The 20,438-nt window shown below is 42.1% G+C and overlaps 1 protein-coding gene across 2 annotated transcripts in view; it reads right to left on the reverse strand.

The window, feature by feature from the left end:
* Positions 1–20,438, reverse strand: part of LOC115224666 (nuclear speckle splicing regulatory protein 1) — a 38,828-nt gene that overhangs the window by 13,879 nt on the left and 4,511 nt on the right. For both annotated transcript variants that reach the window (XM_036513793.1, XM_036513792.1), the window contains exons 2-4: positions 14,136–14,214; positions 4,243–4,308; positions 1,492–1,620 (exon numbers count right to left, since the gene is read on the reverse strand). In XM_036513793.1, the coding sequence (XP_036369686.1) occupies positions 1,492–1,620; positions 4,243–4,308; positions 14,136–14,214 (274 nt within the window). The remainder of the gene's footprint in view (positions 1–1,491; positions 1,621–4,242; positions 4,309–14,135; positions 14,215–20,438) is intronic.

A 20,438-nucleotide genomic window follows, 5' to 3' on the forward strand; every position in this document is an offset into this window, starting at 1 on the left:
CACCACCCTGTTACTGTTAAATACAAGATTACTGGAACGTTAGTCACCCTGATTAGAGTTGCGATAGATACTGGGTGGTTTCCTCGCCAGACAGGTGGCAATTGAACCCAGAATATAGAGAGCACTGGTAAGTTTGGAGGCAGACATAAGTTGATCATAGTGACCCCCAATATTCAACTGGTACTTATTTCATTGACTCTGCAAAGTTGACCTCAACAAAATTTGAACTCAGCATTGTGTTGTGCTGGAGAAGAAGATCCAAAAAGCCGAGCAAAATCTCAGCCGTGGCAGATACCGGTGTCACACAAATTGGCACCCATGCCGATGGCACATAAACACACCCAGTGTCACACAAATGGTACCTGTGCGAGTGGCATGTAAAAGTACCTATTACACTCTCGGATTAGTTGGCATTAGGAAGGGCATCCAGCCATAGAAAACCATGCCAAATCAGTCTGGAGTCTGGTGCAGCCTTCCAGCTTACCAGCCCCAATCAAACAGTCCAACCCATGCCAGCATGGACAATGGACGTTAAATGATGATGATGATTATGAAGGTAAAGATGGACGAAATGTTGCTAAGCATTTTCCAGACAAGATAACAACACTGCTAACTTGCTGCTTTAAACTACTAAATAATTACTCGACTGGCTTCCGTGTCGGTGGAACGTAAAGAGCACCATCTGAATCGTGGCCGAAGCCAGTGCCGCCTCGACTGGCTTCCATAAAATGCACCAATCCGACCGTGGCACGTAAAAAGCACCCACTACACTCACGGAGTGGTTGGCGTTAGGAAGGGCATCCAGCTGTAGAAACGTTGCCAGATAAGACCGGAGCCTGGTGCAGCCTTCTGGCTTCCCAGATCCCCGGTCGAACCGTCCAACCCATGCTAGCATGGAGAACGGACGTTAAACGATGATGATGATGATGATGATTCAAAAGAAGGAAAAGAATGGTGTTACTTTTATTTTAAGCCTTCAGATTATATTCTGTCAAACGTAGTAATGCTTATTTATTCAAATTGTTTGGAATTAATTCTTTTAGAATGTCATTGTAGGGTAGATGTGAAAGGCCAGATTTGGTCAGTTTGAACACACAACAATATTTGAGCCAGATATGGTCAGTTTGAACACACAACAATATTTGAGCCAGATATGGTCAGTTTGAACACACAACAATATTTGAGCCAGATATGGTCAGTTTGAACACACAACAATATTTGAGCCAGATATGGTCAGTTTGAACACACAACAATATTTGAGCCAGATATGGTCAGTTTGAACACACAACAATATTTGAGCCAGATATGGTCAGTTTGAACACACAACAATATTTGAGCCAGATATGGTCAGTTTGAACACACAACAATATTTGAGCCAGATATGGCCAGTTTGAACACACAACAATATTTGAGCCAGATATGGTCAGTTTGAACACAACAATATTTGAGCCAGATATGGCCAGTTTAGATGCTAACGGATTAAATACATACCTTTTTGTCTGCTTTGGTTTTTAACAAAAGATCAGTTTTGATTTTCTCTGATTGTATGTCATCGTAGATTTTGTCGTATTCATAAACTGAAGGATCATCCTGCAATGCTTTATCAATCTCTAGCTGTGCCTGCAACACAACATCAGGGGCTTTAATAATTTGCTTTTTACAATGGAAAGATACTTTGAGTAGGATGGGGAGGTTTACAAGAATTCAAAGAACTCAGAGGACAACATTTAAATCTTCCTTAGATCTGTATATACTCTTTTTACTCTTTTACTTGTTTCAGTCATTTGACTGCGGCCATGCTGGAGCACTGCCTTTAGTCGAGCAAATCGACCCCGGGACTTATTCTTTGTAAGCCCAGTACTTATTCTATCGGTCTCTTTTGCCGAACCGCTAAGTGACGGGGACGTAAACACACCAGCATCGGTTGTCAAGCAATGCTAGGGGGACAAACACAGACACACAAACACACACATATATATATATACATATATACGACAGGCTTCTTTCAGTTTCCGTCTACCAAATCCACTCACAAGGCATTGGTCGGCCCAGGGCTATAGCAGAAGACACTTGCCCAAGATGCCACGCAGTGGGACTGAACCCGGAACCATGTGGTTGGTTAGCAAGCTACTTACCACACAGCCACTCCTGCACCTATATGTGAGGAATGAAACTAAAACTTAAGTTTTTATTACAAATGTGAGATGCTTTCACAGAATTCTTGTGGTTATGAAGTTTGCTTGCCAACTACATGGTTCCTAGTTCAGTCCCACTAGATGTCACTTTGGGCAAGAGTCTCCTCCTATAGCCTTGGGATCAACCAAAACCTTGTGAATGGATTTGACAGAGGGAACCTCAAATAAGCCCACTGCGTGTGTGTCCGTGTGTCCTTGTTTTGTGATTGTGTGATCGTTGGAAACAAGTACCACCATCATACAAGTGATGGTGTTAGTTTCTAATCTTACACGAAAACAAGTTCAGCCAGGGAATGAAATACTATCTTATTTAGAAAGAGGTGAAGGTTGGCTACAGGAAGGACATCCAGCCATAGACAATCTGTTTCAACAAGTTCCATCTGGCTCAGGCAAGTATGGAAATGTGGATGTTAACCCCTTACCCGGCAGAAACGAATATATGCGTTTTGACCGAAATCGTTTTATTTCTATCTCTGGCGAGTTAACTCGTCAAAAGATAGACTCGCCAAAATCGACAGCAAACGAGTTCCTTCGTCTATTATAAACTCTTTTTTGACATATACGAGTATATTCGCTCACTTTATACGTCTGGCAGTGACAATGAGTCCTTTTGATTTTTTTTCTTTGTATATAGATGAAAGAGTTATAGAGCATGTATTGACTGAAACTAATAAAAAATATGTCTGAAAAAATACATTTATTTTCAAAATAATTGTTGGGTAAGGGGTTAAAACAATGAGAATGATATGGAAGGGTTATGACAAGTCTGTGAGTCAATATGGGGAACCGATTATTGGTCAGTCACCTCCCCACTCACATACAAAAAGAGAAAATACCACCACCATTTAACACCCATTCTCCATACTGGCAAGGGTTGGACAGTCTGTTAGGAGCTGGCAAGGCTTAGAGCTGCACCAGGCTCTATTGTGTGTTTTGACTTAGTTCCTATGGCTGGAGGCCCTTCCGATAATGTACTGCATGCTTTTTATGTGGCACCATCATCAGTGCTTTTTATGTGACACCAACGTAGGTTCTTGTTATGTGACACCAGCATGAATGCATTTCATGTGGCACCAATACAAGTGCTTGTTACATGGTACTAACACAGGTGTTTGTTAAATGGTACTAACACAGGTGTTTGTTACATGGTACTAACACAGGTGTTTGTTACATGGTACTAACACAGGTGTTTGTTATGTGGCATCAGCACAGGCTCCATATACAACATATTCGGTTTTAAATAACCATAACCTATGATTGAAATCTGAAACTAGACCTAATGACACGTGTCCTGCATTCTAACAGAAAATGTTTTGCCCTTCATCAAGCTGAACTGGACAGACTTAACAAAAACATTCGATGGACTTACCATTCTTTTCCAGACATTCAAACTGGCTCTGTATTATCAAACAGCTCTTCTTTTCTTTATAAACAAATATGATGTTCGGTGGCATGTGAAAAGCACCCATTACACTCTTGGAGGGGTTGGCTCTAGGGAGGGCATCCAGCCATAGAAACCATGCCAAATCAGACTGGAACCTGGTACAGCTCTCTGGCTCATCAGTTCCAGTCAAACCATCTAACCCATGCCAGCGTGGAAAACAGACACTAAATGATGATGATGGACATTTGGCTGTTCTTTCTAATTGGTTGAGCAACCACACATAGTTTTCCTGGTTATCTTGTCCTAACACTGGTTTTTCAATAATGGCATGGGCGCAAGAAGTAACCTAGCATTAAAACCTTCAAAATCACACCAAATGCCAGGCTTCACAATCTCTCAAAATCTTTCCTAGTGGTCGACATAAACCTGCACCCAAAACAAAAACCCTTCCTCTTCAAGACTACAAAATACTTGACCTCCAATCAGCAGCTGACCATCATCAAAATTTAAGCAACACTAGAGGGCAGCACCTATACTCATTTGTTACAGAAGACGTACACAACCTGGGAGGGGGGAGGGGACCCACCCATCCCTCCATCTATTCTCTCTGGTTATATTTAATTTAGAGTTTAAAAAGTAAAAAATTTACGAATCATTTCTTACCTGTTTTTTCAGTTTGTTTTTTCGAGATTCTTTCTGTAATGACGTACTGAATACACCTTGTTCATCCTAGAGAGGAGACAAGAACGACAAAAATATTATTACTGTATTAATTAATGGTTAGGGTGTGGCACTCACGATCATCAGACTGTGGGTTCAATTTCCAGATCAAGCAGCCTGTTGTGTTCTTGAGCAAAACGTTTTTTATCTCACATTGCTCAAGTGCCGTGGGTGAACCAGCATGTGTCGCAAAGGGTGACCCAAAACAGACCCGTGGGTTGCAGGGTTGTCACCTGAGTAGTGCAAAGGTACCATCCTGTCACAGCACATGTCCTTCTACTATTACTACTACTACAACTACTACTTTGTATTAATGAATTAGTGTTATTGTACTGATTAATAAATTTTACTCTATCAATTAGGAGTAATTCTGTGGTTGTTTAACCCCATGTCATTGATGACTGAGCAGACATATGATCAAATGTGTTCCATCTTTGACCATCCATTAGTTTTAGGAGTATCCCACATTATCCCATGTTTTTCCAAGGGAGATTTACCTTCATTTCTAGCAACCATGTTGAGGCTCCCTTGAGGTGGTACTGACCTCACTACTAATTGCTTTGTAAGCCTGGTACTTATTCTATCAGTCTCTTCTGCCAAACTGCTAAGTTATGGGGACATAAACACACCAACACTGGTTGTCAAGTGGTGGTGGGAGACAGACACAAACATAAAATGCTTTTGTTGGCCTGAGGCAATAATAAAAGGCCAAGGTGCCATGCAGTAGGACTGAACTGGCAACCATGAAGAGAAGCCAACTTCTCACCACACAGCCATGCCTTGCACCTAATAAACATTATAAGGCGACGAGCTGGCAGAAACGTTAGCGCACCGGGCGAAATGCTTAGCATTAGACGTTCTGTGTTCAAATTCCGCCGAGGTCGACTTTGCCTTTCATCCTTTCGGGGTCGATAAATTAAGTACCAGTTACGCACTGGGGTCGATATAATCGACTTAATCCGTTTGTCTGTCCTTGTTTGTCCCCTCTGTGTTTAGCCCCTTGTGGGCAGTAAAGAAATAAATAAACATTAGAAACAAGATGAAAAACATAAACTCTGTAAATGATGTTGTTTGGCCCCTAGATCAATCCTGATCCGACAACACATCAAAGAGGATTCACTTATGACCATCCGAGCTCCTCTTCCTGCTCCCTAATATAAGAGACATGTCCTTCTTTGTTACATAAGGCAGTAAGACGTAAGTTAAGTGGCGTCTGGCTATTCATTAGTCCTAGCAAATCATCGTCATTTGGTCACGCTTATTGCCTGGATCACCAAAGGCTTGCTCTCTCCATTCCGTTTGGTCATCCACTGCACATGCTAGATCATCTTGGGAGCACTCAGAGGCCTCACGCACTTGCTTTATGTAAGTTCAAGGTAGGCTACCAAAATTTGCGTTCCCATGCTTCAATTTACAAAGAAGAATGTCACTGATGACCTCAGCCTTTGCTCTCCACCAATGTCTAGCTGGTCAAATGACCACATGTGGACTCTTTCATTGGTTCAAGGTGTGTGTGTGTCCGTGTAAGGCATGGACAACTTCAGTCAATATTGTAAACTTTCGACAGAAGAGAGGACACAGCAATCTGCCACAAGGTTAACACCAACTGCTACTTGTTATTTTCAGAGAATGAACTGAAGTGCCTTGCTCAAGGACACAATGTGTGGCATGGCACAGGAGCTAAACATGATCTTACTAGAATCATGAGCCCAACACCTAAGACATCCAGATCACATGCCTTCGTAAGTCCTGGGGAACAAGTGAAATAACTATATGGGTATATTGTGTACTACCAACTTAGAGATTGTGAGTTCAAATAACTGGAGGATATCTAACTGTACTCACCTCAGCTTAGATTCTATCTGCTAATAGCATCAACTGGTTGAAAAGTTGAAATGTGAGGCCTTACTTGAAGAGCATGCTGGTTGCCCACCCCCACCTCTCTCAACACATAAATATATATATCAGAATCGAAATCGATCAATGGAAATCGATCAATGGAAATTGCAGATGTGTTACCAGTGCCGGTGGCATGTAAGAGAACTTTCCGTTTCGCGACCGTTGCCAGCACCGCCCCGTTTCGTGTCCGTTGCCAGCCTCGCCTGGCCCTCATGCTGGTGGCACATAAAAAGCACCATCCGTTCGTGGCCGTTTGCCAGCTCTGTCTGGCACCAGTGCGGGTGGCACGTAAAAAGAACCCACTACACTCACGGAGTGGTTGGCGTTAGGAAGGGCATCCAGCCGTAGAAACACTGCCAGATTTGACTGGGCCTGATGAAGCCTTCTGGCTTCACAGACCCCAGTAGAACCGTCCAACCCATGCTAGCATGGAAAATGGACGCTAAATGATGATGATGATGATGATGATGATGATTATTTCTTTACTACCCACAAGGGGCTAAATAATAGAGGGGACAAACAAGGACAGACAAACGGATTAAGTCGATTACATCGACCCCAGTGCGAAACTGGTACTTAATTTATCGACCCCGAAAGGATGAAAGGCAAAGTCGACCTCGGCGGAATTTGAACTCAAAACGTAACGCCAGACGAAATACGGCCACGCATTTCGCCCGGCGTGTTAACGATTCTGCCAGCTCGCCGCCTTTTAATTTATCGACCCCGAAAGGATGAAAGGCAAAGTCGACCTCGGCGGAATTTGAACTCAGAACGTAACGCCAGACGAAATACGGCTACGCATTTCGCCCGGCCTGCTAACGTTTCTGCCAGCTCGCTGCCCTTAAATATATATATAGATTACACAAGATGTTCAACACGAATGGAGTAACAGCTGGCTGTCTACAGGAAACAATACAAACAAGTAAATAAAAAAATGTACAAACTGAACCCAGCCAAGCGTAAACAATGGTTATAGGCCCTGCTGTATGGTGAACAGGTTCTGTTTATACATCATTTAGGGTACAATTCTCGTCACGTGCATGCATATATATGTGAATATGTATTGTATGTATTGGGAGAATAATTTTTATAAGCACTAATGGTTTTTTTCTCATTATGACTAAATTTTCCACTGATGAAAAATTATTTTTGTCTCACCACATCAAGTTTGGTAGCCTGTATTAAATATTTCATATATATATATATATATAAATATATAATAATAATATACAATAACAGGAACCAAGGGGTGGAACGAAACGACGAATCGGAAATATATATATTCTTTTACTTGTTTCAGTTATTTGACTGTGGCCATGTTGGAGCACCACTTTTAGTTGAATAAATCAACCCCAGGACTTATTCTTTGTAAGCCTATTATTTTATCAGTCTCTTTTCCCAAACCACTAAGTTATGGAGACGTAAATACACCAACATCAGTTGTCAAGTGATGGTGGGGGAACAAACACACACACACACAAATACATACACACACACACATATATATATATATAATGGGAAGCTTTATGAAAATAGACAAAAGACGAAGGCAGGTTTACGGAAATAAACAAAAGACGAAGGCAGGTGGAATACAAACAAACAATTGTATTAGTATGGCGCTCAGGAAATATAAATAAAACAAGTCTTTAACGTTTCAAGCCTACGCTCTTCAACAGAAAGATACACAGAGAAGAAACACAGAAAGAAGGAGAGAAAAAAAATGCGTGCAGAGGCTAGCGAATCAACATGGCGATCTGATTTCGGCCGGAATATATATATATAGAATTGGCTTCTTTCAGTTTCTGTCTACCAAATCCACTCACAGGCTTTGGGTAGCCCGAGGGTATAGTAGAAAACACTTGCCCAAGGTGCCCCGCAGTCGGACTGAACCCAGACCCATGTCGTTCTTCTACTCAACTCCTTTTATTGTATCGTATCCGGCTTTACTTTATTTCATTCCCTTCTGCTTCCCCATTTTACTATATCCGGGTCTTCATTTTATTTTTACTTTCTTTCCTGTCTTCCTACTTTACTTATCCTACTAACTGTATTACTATTCTTTTATTTGTTTCAGTCATTTGACTATGGCCATGCTGGAACATCGCCTTTAGTCGAACAAACACAGACACACAAACATACACATGTATATAACTAACGGGCTTCTTTCAGTTTCCATCTACCAAATCCACTCACAAGGCTTTGGTCAGCCCAAGGCTACAGTAGAGTACACTTGGCCAACGTGCTGTGCAGTGGGACTGAACCCGGAACCATGTGGTTGGTAAAAAAGTTATTTACCACACAGCCACTCCTGTGCCTATGTCCACTTAACCCTTAGTGTTCGCATTATTCTGCCAAAATTAATCCTTTTTTATCCACATTGTTTTGAACTAATCATGCATTATCTTGTAGCTATGAGATTTTGATGAGGTAGCTGTTAATTTTTAAAACGATATTGTAGGGTTGGTGTGAGAGACCAGATCTGGCCAGTTTGACCATAAAAAATGCTGAATACTTTTGGCCAGATATGGCCGGTTTAAATGCTAAAGGGTTAATATACAAAAACACACACACACATATGTATATATATATCAAACTAACCAGCATTTTGCTGACCTAGCAGAGGTAAGACAATTTTATTGTTCACTGGAATTTTTTCCTGTCAGGGTTGCATTCATCTTGCGACTACTCAGTGGCACAGAAGTATTTTGACTTCTATTTTTAGCAATGCAGGTGCTTACATAGTACCCATATATATATTTTTCTTTTCTTTTTCTTTTTTACTTGTTTCAGTCATTTGACTGCGGCCATGCTGGAGCACCGCCTTTAGTCGAGCAATTCGACCCCAGGAATTATTCTTTGTAAGCCCAGTACTTATTCTATTGGTCTCTTTTTGCCGAACTGCTAAGTGACGGGGACGTAAACACACCAGCATCGGTTGTCAAGCGATGCTAGGGGGACAAACACACACACACACACATATATATATATATATATAGATATATACGACAGGCTTCTTTCAGTTTCCGTCTACCAAATCCACTCACAAGGCACTGGTCGGCCCGGGGCTATAGCAGAAGACACTTGCCCAAGATGCCACGCAGTGGGACTGAACCCGGAACCATGTGGTTGGTTAGCAAGCTACTTACCACACAGCCACTCCTGCGCCTATATATATATAATTTATTAATTCTGCCTGTACGGCTGGTATTCGCTGCAACTATTGATGGTATTTTGATAGCACTACCCTCACTCTCATATTTCTTTACATGAACCTAATATATTCATGGTGTATGTCCAACTGACTTCTTTTGTCCTGGGATTTGCCTACACACATACACATGCACACAGAGTTTCACATATGTAACAGAATGAGTTGAAAAGCGCTTTTCTCTCCTCACTCTAAATAGCTACCACAAAGACATCCAACTGAATGTGCTATCACAATACAACCGGTGTTTAACACACCTGTGTTAAACAGGTGTGTCTCCACTGACTGACCCTTTGGGAGGCAGTCTTTATCCAACACTCAATTCAACACCTGCTAACATTCAGGTTAGGTCTCTGATTTGTGGATATCTTCCTCTTCCCTCTGCCACCAGTTTTGGCAACCCTGAGAAAGTAAAGGGTCATGAGCACTGCCCTTCCTTAATCAATGCTAGTATTTATCCCTTCAACATTCTGATTCCTCTATCAAATGTAAAACTTATTTACTCTTTACTCTTTTACTTGTTTCAGTCATTTGACTGCGGCCATGCTGGAGCACCGCCTTTTAGTCAAGCAAATCGACCCCGGGACTTATTCTTTGTAAGCCCAGTACTTATTCTACCGGTCTCTTTTGATGACATCTCTCACTCCAGATCCAGCCTCTCACTCCTGTTCTACAATGTCATTCTGAAAGTGAAACAACCACATCATCAAAATCCCTAAGATATGAGATAATCCATGATTAATTGTAAATAATGTGAATAAATAAGCATTACATTTGACAGAAGACACTTGCCCAAGATGCCACGCAGTGGGACTGAACCCGGAACCATGTGGTTGGTTAGCAAGCTACTTACCACACAGCCACAACGACATTGCAGGACTGGTGTGAAAGGCTGAATCTGGTCAGTTCAAACATAGTTAGACTGTTTCAGCTAGATATGACCAGTTTAAATGCTAAGGGATTAAACGACCTGAAGTGACTAAAGAACACAACGTACTGAACTTATTGTTCTTCCGATCCATTGTCCTGGCTTTTGATTTATGCACAAGGACCACGTAACTGGCATCCATGCCAGTGGCATGTAAAAAGCACCTTTTGAGTGTTGGGCCTCACAAATGACCGAGACCTTTGGCAATATGCTGTGCTTGAGTAGAAGACCCATCAAGCCAAGTGAAATCATAGTCACACAACTGGCACGTAAAAGCACCCATTACACTCTGCCAGCTCAACAGGAATAAATTATAAAGCACAGGCTCGTTTATGATTAGATAATGACTGACGTTAGAACCTGTCAGTCAAATGTCATGTGTGGAAGGTAGCAGCAGCATTTTCTGACTTATGACACACCAGTCATAAATCATTATAAGATCATAACATATCAAAACTTGGTCATGCACACAAACACACACAATCACTCTCTACTGTCAAAACAACCCCACTGTCAGCCCCTCTTACCCTAGTCTTGTTTAGGTCTTTTGTCAACGAGCTATTTTTTACTAATGGTCCTTTTAGAAATAGTATTAAGAAAATGATCAAAACATTTTGCATGTTCTAGAAGTATAATCAAAGTATTGCTCATAAATTTTAAGAAGAAAATCTGGATTATATGGACCCCAGGTGAGAACCGCTAAGATGGAGCCAGTGAACCCATAGTTGCACGTTTTAAAATTAAGTAACCAGACAACTAGGGGCAGCAGTCAGGGGGAGGGGGGCATCAATGAGATTGTTGGTCAATTTCCAAAAGAAAAACTGCCCTCTCTTCATGAAATAGCAGCCTAAATCCCACTTTGTCAGCTTAAAAAAAGGAAGGCTATATTGGACAATGCGATCCCAATTACACAGTGCTTGAATTCTATTCGAGAGATGTCACCTGTTAGCTACAAAAGGTCTCTCTTTCAGAGTGAAAGCCAAGCTGTATGATGCCTTTATATGAGTAGCAATGCTACATGGTAGTGTGACATGGACAGGGCTGTGGAGTGGAAACAAAAAACTTTGACTCCGACCCCTCTTTATGTAATCAAGTGGTTGTGGTCTACATATCTCATAAAGCTTATGCATAAGCTTGCACTCTGAGTCGGCTTCTGTGTTGTAACTGGTTTAGATTAAAGAATAAAGATATTGTGAGTCGGAGTCGGTATAGTTTTACTGACTCCAGCTACCCCTTAATTGACTCCGACTCCACAGCCCTGGACATGGGTTCTGAATGCAGAGGACATGCAAAGACTGGAAAGAAATGAAGCTAGCATGCTCTATTGAATGTACAATGTGCATATATAACAAAGTGCTAATGTGCTGAGAGAAAAATTAATCAAATGGTTAAATATATATTTCTTTACTACCCAAAAGGGGCTAAACACAGAGGGGACAAACAAGGACAGACAAAGGGATTAAGTCGACTACATTAACCCCAGTGCGTAACTGGTACTTAATTTATCGACCCCGAAAGGATGAAAGGCAAAGTCGACCTCGGCGGAATTTGAACTCACAACGTAACGGCAGATGAAATACGGCTACGCATTTCGCCCGGCGTGCTAACGTTTCTGCCAGCTCACCCAGAAGAGAAGACTGCACTGAGTGGTGTGGATGGAGGAGGAGGAGAGCTGCATAGAGAAGTGCCAGTTGTTTAATGTAGATGGGACTTGTAGAAGAAGGAAACCAGCAAAAGACAAGATGCTGAGTTTCGCAGAGGTGGTGACAAAGAAAAAGCTATTTGGTGTGCCTGAGAAGAGAAATGCGGTCCCTCTTGTTTATGCTCGCCTTGCTCTTCTGCCCCATTAAGTACACTCTGCATCTCACCTCATTAACACCCATCCCTCCATTCTGGTACTTATTCTATCAGTCTCTTTTTATCAAACTGCTAAGTTATGAGGATGAAAACAAACAAACACTGGTTTTATCAAGCAGTGGTGGGGGACCCCCCTCACACACACACACATACACACAGGCTACTTTCAGTCTGCATCTACCAAATCTGCTTGCAAGGCTTTGGTTGGTCCAGGGGCTATATTAGAAGACACTTGCCTAAGGTGCCATACAGTGGGACCGAACTCAGAACCTTGAGGTTAGGAAGCAAGCTTCTTATCACACACCCATGCCTACATCTAATGAAAATGATGATGATGATGATGATGATGATATAAAATAAACAAGTGTCACAGATGAACCACTTCCTGATTGAATAAGTTTTTTGGACAATCACTTAGTCTGAGTTTGGGTGAGGTCTTTCATCGTGTTTTCTTCTTTCTTTACTGCCCACAAGGGGCTAAACAAGGACAGACAAAGGGATTAAGTCGATTATATCGCCCCCAGTGCGAAACTGGTACTTTATTTATCGACCCCGAAAGGATGAAAGGCAAAGTTGACCTCGGCGGAATTTGAACTCAGAACGTAACGACAGACGAAATACCGCTAAGCATTTCGCCCGGCGCGCTAACGTGTCTGCCAGCTCGCCCATCATGTTTTCTGTATACAGCTTAGGGTACCAGATTGGATGTAGGGGAAGGAGAGGGGCTTTCAGTATTTCATTTTGTGGTTAGCAAACATGGAAGGCCCGTCTGAGCCAGCTGTTAAATAAAACAGACAAAAATAATTGCTCTTGTATTATCAGAGAGATTGTATATGTGAGACGCTCCCCACCACCACTTGGGCCTCTGCAGTCAGACAAAGAAAGAATAAATATTTAGAACAACCAAAGAAAGATGTTAAAATAAAAGTCGAATGGAATGAATTGTGCAGTCTGGCTTTTTGTTTCAGGTTAATTTAATGAAATAATTCAGAAAGAAAGGAATCACGTTGTTAATGAAGTTCATATGAAAGAGGGCCATGTCCAACACAGATAATCTACCTGCACTATGTTCAAACAGGCCAGATCTAGCCCCTTACACCTACCCCTACAATGTTATTCTACAAACGAAAAAAAAACCACATCACCAAAACATGAAAGCTCTGAGATAATACGATTAAAGGAAAACGATGAGAAATAAATAAGCATTACATTTGACAGAGTAATCAGAACGCTGAAAGGGTTGAATGGCTATTGTTTGTTGTCGGGGTGAGGTTTGACCTAGTTTCACTGACCAACAGCTTCCCAGCCATAGTCCTACCATCTACTAGATGTCAGTATTATTGTACATCCCATACATCAGCTTATGTGTCCACCACGACTACCACCACAAGAGCAGCTGACAGAAGAGGAAGAGCGATAGGCATGGTTCACATCCAACCTACAATCAAGAGACTCTGCTCTCATCCTCCAAGCATCGATGAAACAAATTGCATTCAGGTGCTTTAGTTGTTCCATTCTCCAAAATGTGTTGAGGCCATCACCATCATATCGGTAGTACAATGAAGGGGATGCAATATTTGTTTTAACTCTCAAAATTGCAGTGTGGGCCCAACATGTCAAAGAATAGACCCAACATTTCCTCTGCAACTAAAAGCAGGTGAAGTAGGATTTGACCTCCAGCCTTGTCAAACCCTCACCAGCAAAGACTACCTCAACAAACAGACCAATGAGTTGGAGAGGGTTGTCACCTGAATGGTGCAATGGTGTCATCCACCAGGAGTTGTAGGGAATCACCAACAAATGGCGTATGCAGTGACACAATGTCACAGCACATGCCCCTATACTACTACTAACAGAACTAAAATAAGGAAATGCCACCATTACAAGAGCACTACATTAAATATACTTCCATCATTACAATAACGCCACATGGAATATACATACATCATCACTGTCATCTCCAAAAATACTGGGTTTTCCACGAACAAATCCATTCTGTTTCTTTGAAAAGAACAATCCATATCTAAAAGATAAAAATAAAATTTTCTTATATTTCACAAGAACGGATGTCATTTTACACACACACACACACACAAAAAGGTATCAGAAGACTACACTGGTATGTACCATTGATGTGAATGGATGTGGACAGTTGTTTGAAGAAATGGTGTTCACTTAATGTGGCTGGAACCCACAGAAGAGGAAGACTCGGGAAGACAAAGTGGTGAAAGCTGACCTGAGAACAACAGTGAGCCAGACAGATGACATGGCAAAGAGCTGGGATCCCTAGCAATGTGAGATTCTCAGTAGGACTCACTCTTCTAAGCAAAACTGAGCTCTGAAAGTTCTATGTTTTGGGTTATCCACCCGTTACAGTGACTCCCCACTACGCATGCCTACTTCTTCCCCGTCCACCTCGGTTCTGTTTGACTACCCAACCATATAATCCACCCCACCACTGACTATCATCTTCACTACCCCTGGCTTCTTGCATCCCACCCCACTCTCCTGCATCCCCTTCAATGCCCCCCAACACCCACCCTCTCCTACTCACCTTGTGCCTTGTGGGGCTCCTTGGGCACCTCAGTGCCATCATCTATCTCTTGCAGCTCCTACTGATCATTTTCACTCTCTCTCTCTCTCTCTCCCACTTTCCCCTACAAGACGTGAGTAGCCATGCAGGGCTCTCTTCAGGAACTCTACCTACCTTCATACCCCATAGTAATCTCCTTGTACCCAAGCATGAAGCTGCCCCCCCCCACCTCTCTTGAGACTCATATGCCCTGCAAACTACATGGTGACCTTAATGCTGCAGGTGACATACAAAAAGCACCCAGTCCCTGCTGTAAAGTGGTTGACGTTAAGAAGGGCATCCAGCCATGCTAGAACAGGTATTGAAACTCAAAGCAATCCTTGGACACACACTGGTTCATGTCAAACCATCCAACTCATGCTAGCATAGAACATGGACATCAAATGATGATTACATACATACATATATATATCATCATCATCATCACCGTTTAACGTCCATTCTCCATGCTAGCATGGGTTGGACGGTTCAACTGGGGTCTGGGGAGCCCGAAGGCTGCACCAGGCCAGTCAGATCTGGCAGTGTTTCTACAGCTGGATGCCCTTCCTAACGCCAATGTCAACAACACGACAACAGCAGCAGTGACAACAATGGCAATAACGACAACAACTACCACGATTTTTGGGGTCTTAGGACAGCAGCAGCGTAATGGGGTGAGAGGATGGGGCTGCTGAGGGAAAGGCCACACTGCTGCTAAAAACTATGACACACACACACACACAAACAAGGAAACTTACACATGTGCACACAACGATACACATCTTAGAAGAAGAGAATGGAGTAAGTGGAGCAAAAACACACACGAAAATGAAGTGTCGCTGAAGAGGTCACAAATGTGTGACAAAAGATATCTCAGTCAAAATAAGAACAGTAATAAATGAGTGAAGAAAAAATATATAGCGTGTGTTTATTTGGCAAAAGAAAAACAAAATGACCATCCCGAAATATAATATTTAGGTTTTAATTATATACAAAAAGCGAAATCGAAATCAAATTGAACCATCCAGGATCCCTGGTCTGGTGGTACGTAAAAAGCACTATCCGACTCGTGGCCGATGCCAGCGCCGCCTCGACTGGCTTCCATGCTGGTGGCACGTAAAATGCACCAATCCGACCGTGGCCGTTGCCAGCCTCGCCTGGCACGTAAAAAGCACCCACTACACTCACGGAGTGGTTGGCGTTAGGAAGGGCATCCAGCTGTAGAAACACTGCCAGATAAGACTGGAGCCTGGTGCAGCCTTCTGGCTTCCCAGATCCCCGGTCGAACCGTCCAACCCATGCTAGCATGGAGAACGGACGTTAAACGATGATGATGATGATGACAAATAGCTCTGATAAATGTTAATACATGAAACATTCAACCTTTGAGTCACTCTCTGTTGTTTCTGCTAAATATTAATAATCTATATACATGTGTGTTTGTGGGGGGTGGGGGTAGATACCTAGTGGTCAGGGTGTTGCACTCATGATCCAGCTATTGTGATTTCAATTCTTAGAATCCAGGGTCTCTACAGCTGGATCATCATCATTTAACATTCACTTTCCATGTTGGCATGGGTTGGACGGTTTGACTGAAGAACTGGCAAGCCAGGAGGCTGCACCAAGCTCCAATCTGATCTGGCAAGGTTTCTACAGCTGGATGTCTTTCCTAATGCCAACCACTCCGAGAGTGTAGTGGGTGCTTTTTATGTGCCCTTCCTAATGCCAACCACTTTACAGAGCATCCTAAGTGCTTTATACATGGCACCAGCAGCTGTGGGTTACCAAATACTTGCAAGACAGACCCTTCAGCTGGGAGAATGAGTGGTACAGAGGGAGGGGGGCTTTGTGCTGAAGGGCCAGTTGAGAGGTTAAAGTATAATAGAAGGATAAATAATAGTATCTTATACACACACACATCATCATCATTGTTTAACATCCGCTTTCCATGCTAGCATGGGTTGGATGATTTGACTGAGGTCTGGCAAATCAGATGGCTGCATCTGGCAGAGTTTCTACAGCTGGATGCCCTTCCTAATGCCAACCACTCCGAGAGTGTAGTGGGTGCTTTTACGTGCCACCGGCACGAGGGCCAGTCAGGTGGTACTGGCAACAGCCACGCTCAAGTGGTGTTTTTTTATGTGCCACCGACACAACCTCACACAAATATATTTTCACGTGCCATATATAATTCCACACTAAAAAAAAGTAATGAAATTAATTCATATGCTGCTCATTAAATGGTTAAATGAGTGGCTGTGTGGTAAGTAGCTTGCTAACCAACCTCATGGTTCCAGGTTCAGTCCCACTGTGTGGCATCTTGGGCAAGTGTCTTCTGCTATAGCCCCGGGCCGACCAATGCCTTGTGAGTGGATTTGGTAGACGGAAACTGAAAGAAGCCTGTCGTATATATATATATATGTGTGTGTTTGTCCCCCTAGCATTGCTTGACGACTGATGCTGGTGTGTTTACGTCCCCGTTACTTAGCGGTTCGGAAAAAAGAGACCGATAGAATAAGTACTGGGCTTACAAAGAATAAGTCTCGGGGTCGATTTGCTCGACTAAAGGCGGTGCTCCAGCATGGCCGCAGTCAAATGACTGAAACAAGTAAAAGAGTAAAAGAGTATATATACACACACAGATATATAAGTATATTTCTTTTTTTGTTTTTCTTATCTTCTAGTCAGGATGGAATTCTGTGCTCAAGGTTTCCAGAACTGGGGGCAAGTATTTTCCCTCCATCAAATCTGACCAAAATGTTTCCATTAGCAAGGACTCTGCTAAAGTCACCCATGTAGGCCATAGCAGGATTTGAACACAGAACATAAAAGAATTTGGCCAAATACCTCCCAGCATCCAGTCCAATGTTTTTTTTTAAATCTACGAATCCACCATGTTAGATTCATACTTTTTTATTGACCTTGACAGGATGACAAGCCAAGACAACCCAAGCAGGACTTGAACTCAGGGCACAGACACTCACCATTCTCTCTGACACCCTAACAACTCATCAACAATTCTACACCCCATACCTGGTGCAAGGCAACACCAGCTCCTTGTGGAATGCATTCACCTGTAGCAGATCTCCTGACATTTCTTCCCTGGGCCCTCAAATTACTACATGACCTTGATTCTTGTATTGACAAATGTAGCCCATAATTTGGTCAAGGATCACACCAACAGCAACCCCACCCTTGTACATGCACCTAAAATAGATTTTCAGCCCAACACTAGATGAGGACACCTTTGTACATAAAAGACGGTAGTTGTCTGCTAGTGTTGTTGGAGCTGTATGCCTAGTAAGTTCCCCATGTTGGTCTCCTGATAAGGAACCATTCATGGACAAAAAGTCCAGGTTTTGAAAAAGGGATGTGACTATAAAGTACATAGGTGAGATCATTGCTGGACATTCCACCATGCATAACTTCAACATCCTGGATTTCACGATTTGCTGGGCAATTTCAGTTTTGCCAAACCACTGACTGTTCCTCATTTCAGACCACTAATTACTGCTGCTTCATGTGAGGTGTTCCCAATGAACAGTGCAGAGGTTCAAGGCCTTAAGGTTAGTTTCCGTGATCTTACTTATTCTATTTAGACACACACTATCATCATCATCATCATCATCATCATGTAACTTCTGCTTTCCATGCTGGTATGGATTGGACAGTTTGAAAGGAACTGACACGCCAGAGGACTGTGTCAAGCTCTGCTATCTGCTTTAGCACAGTCTGTATGGTTAGAATGCCCTTCCAAATACCAACCACTTTACAGAGTGTACTGGCTGCTTCTTATATGGCACCTGCTCCAGCAAGATCACCAAGAATGTTGCAAAACAAAAACCCCCTAAACTGAGTGGTGGCTTTGTTCCGGGTGACAAGAGGCTAGAATATGATAGTGGCTAGGGAATTGCATTCCCTGATTGCTACAGCATGGGGTTAGGGTGGTGTGTTGCATTCTTGAGCGAAACACTTTATGTTACTTTAGTGCTGTGTGGGGATTGGCATGTTAAAGAACAAACCCAACGTTTCCTTTACATATAATAAAAAGTGACTAGAAGAGGTTGAGGTAGGATTTGCACCCCAACCCTGTAAAACCTTCACCAGTGATGACTACTCAAAACAGATCCATGGATCAGAGGAGTGTCACCTGAGTGGTACAGCAGTGGCATGCTATTAGAGTGCATGCCCACATATAACTACTAATATACATCATCATCACCATTTAACGTCCACCCTCCATACTGGCATGGGTGAGCCGGCCAGGCAGAAGCCTGTACCAGACTTCTGTGACTGTTTTGGCAGGATTTTGACAGCTGGATGCCCTTCCTAACACCAACCACTCAGCAGAGTTGACATATATATATTTATTTATTGCCCACAAGGAGCTAAACATAGAGGGGACAAACAAGGTCAGACAAAGGGATTAAGTCGATTACATCGACCCCCCCCCCCCCAGTGCGAAACTGGTACTTTATTTATCGACCCCGAAAGGATGAAAGGTAAAGTCAACCTCGGCGGAATTTGAACTCAGAACGTAACGACAGACGAAATACCGCTAAGCATTTCGCCCGGCGCGCTAACGAGTCTGCCAGCACGCCAAGTTGACATAATATATATTCATTCAAAGTTCTAGCCTTATTAAATCCCACCAGAAAATCTAGCTGAGAATTACATAAGGACACATATGTCCATGGAATACTTAACCACTTGGCATGCTAATTCAGTGAGTTGATCCTACATCGAATCAAACAAGTGAATGCTCCTATGTCAGAACCACCATAGGAATAGTCTACCATATATATATATATATATATATATATATATATATACACACACACACACACATATACATAGAGAGAGAAATATACACACAGATATTTCATTTTTTCTTTATATACACCAATCATTTCATATTCACCATTATTTTGCAATCAACCCATTTTCATTCCACAACTGACTACCACCACCCAACAATTTATTATAAGCATCATCCTCCACATCTCATAAAAACAGTAGTTTTTTTTTGGGGGGGGGGGCAGTTGTATATATAATTACATTTGCTTTGTTTTCCTTGTACATTCTGATCCCTTTGTGGAAAACCTTTATTTATAACAAAGTTTCAAGGGGACCCCGTCTCTCTCAACTCAAGAAGCAAATATTTTCGGAGACATTCACATGTCTTGCTAGATTTACCCTAAGATAAATACACACAAATTTTCTTTACGAAACTATATTCAACTTTCATGCTTTTCACACATTGGTTATAACCCCACTAATTTCTAATTAGTTATAGAGCACTTTCAGTAAATAAATACCTCAAAAAGATGAATTACGATGCACCTTGAGAGGCCAATGTGCTTGTCTCATTACAACATGTTTACCTTGCTACAGCCGTTGATATTAATCGGGAGGTAACTCCAAAGGTAAAACAAAATTATTAAACATTAAACATCACTTTTTTTGCTGTTAATTTTTTTTTTTAATTAGTAAAATGCAATTTATTAAAAATAGGAACATTTCACACATATAACAAGATACACTGGATTGAGACAAGAGAGAGACACAGAAGCATTAAGAAACTGCCAGGTAACTTTTGTTTGTGAAGATTTAACAAGACCAATCTCGTTTTAACACCTGTCGTAGAGTTCATCATGGCTTTGTTTTGCACAGTA

Source organism: Octopus sinensis, linkage group LG26, assembly GCF_006345805.1.
Source record: "Octopus sinensis linkage group LG26, ASM634580v1, whole genome shotgun sequence".
Lineage (NCBI taxonomy): Eukaryota > Metazoa > Mollusca > Cephalopoda > Octopoda > Octopodidae > Octopus > Octopus sinensis.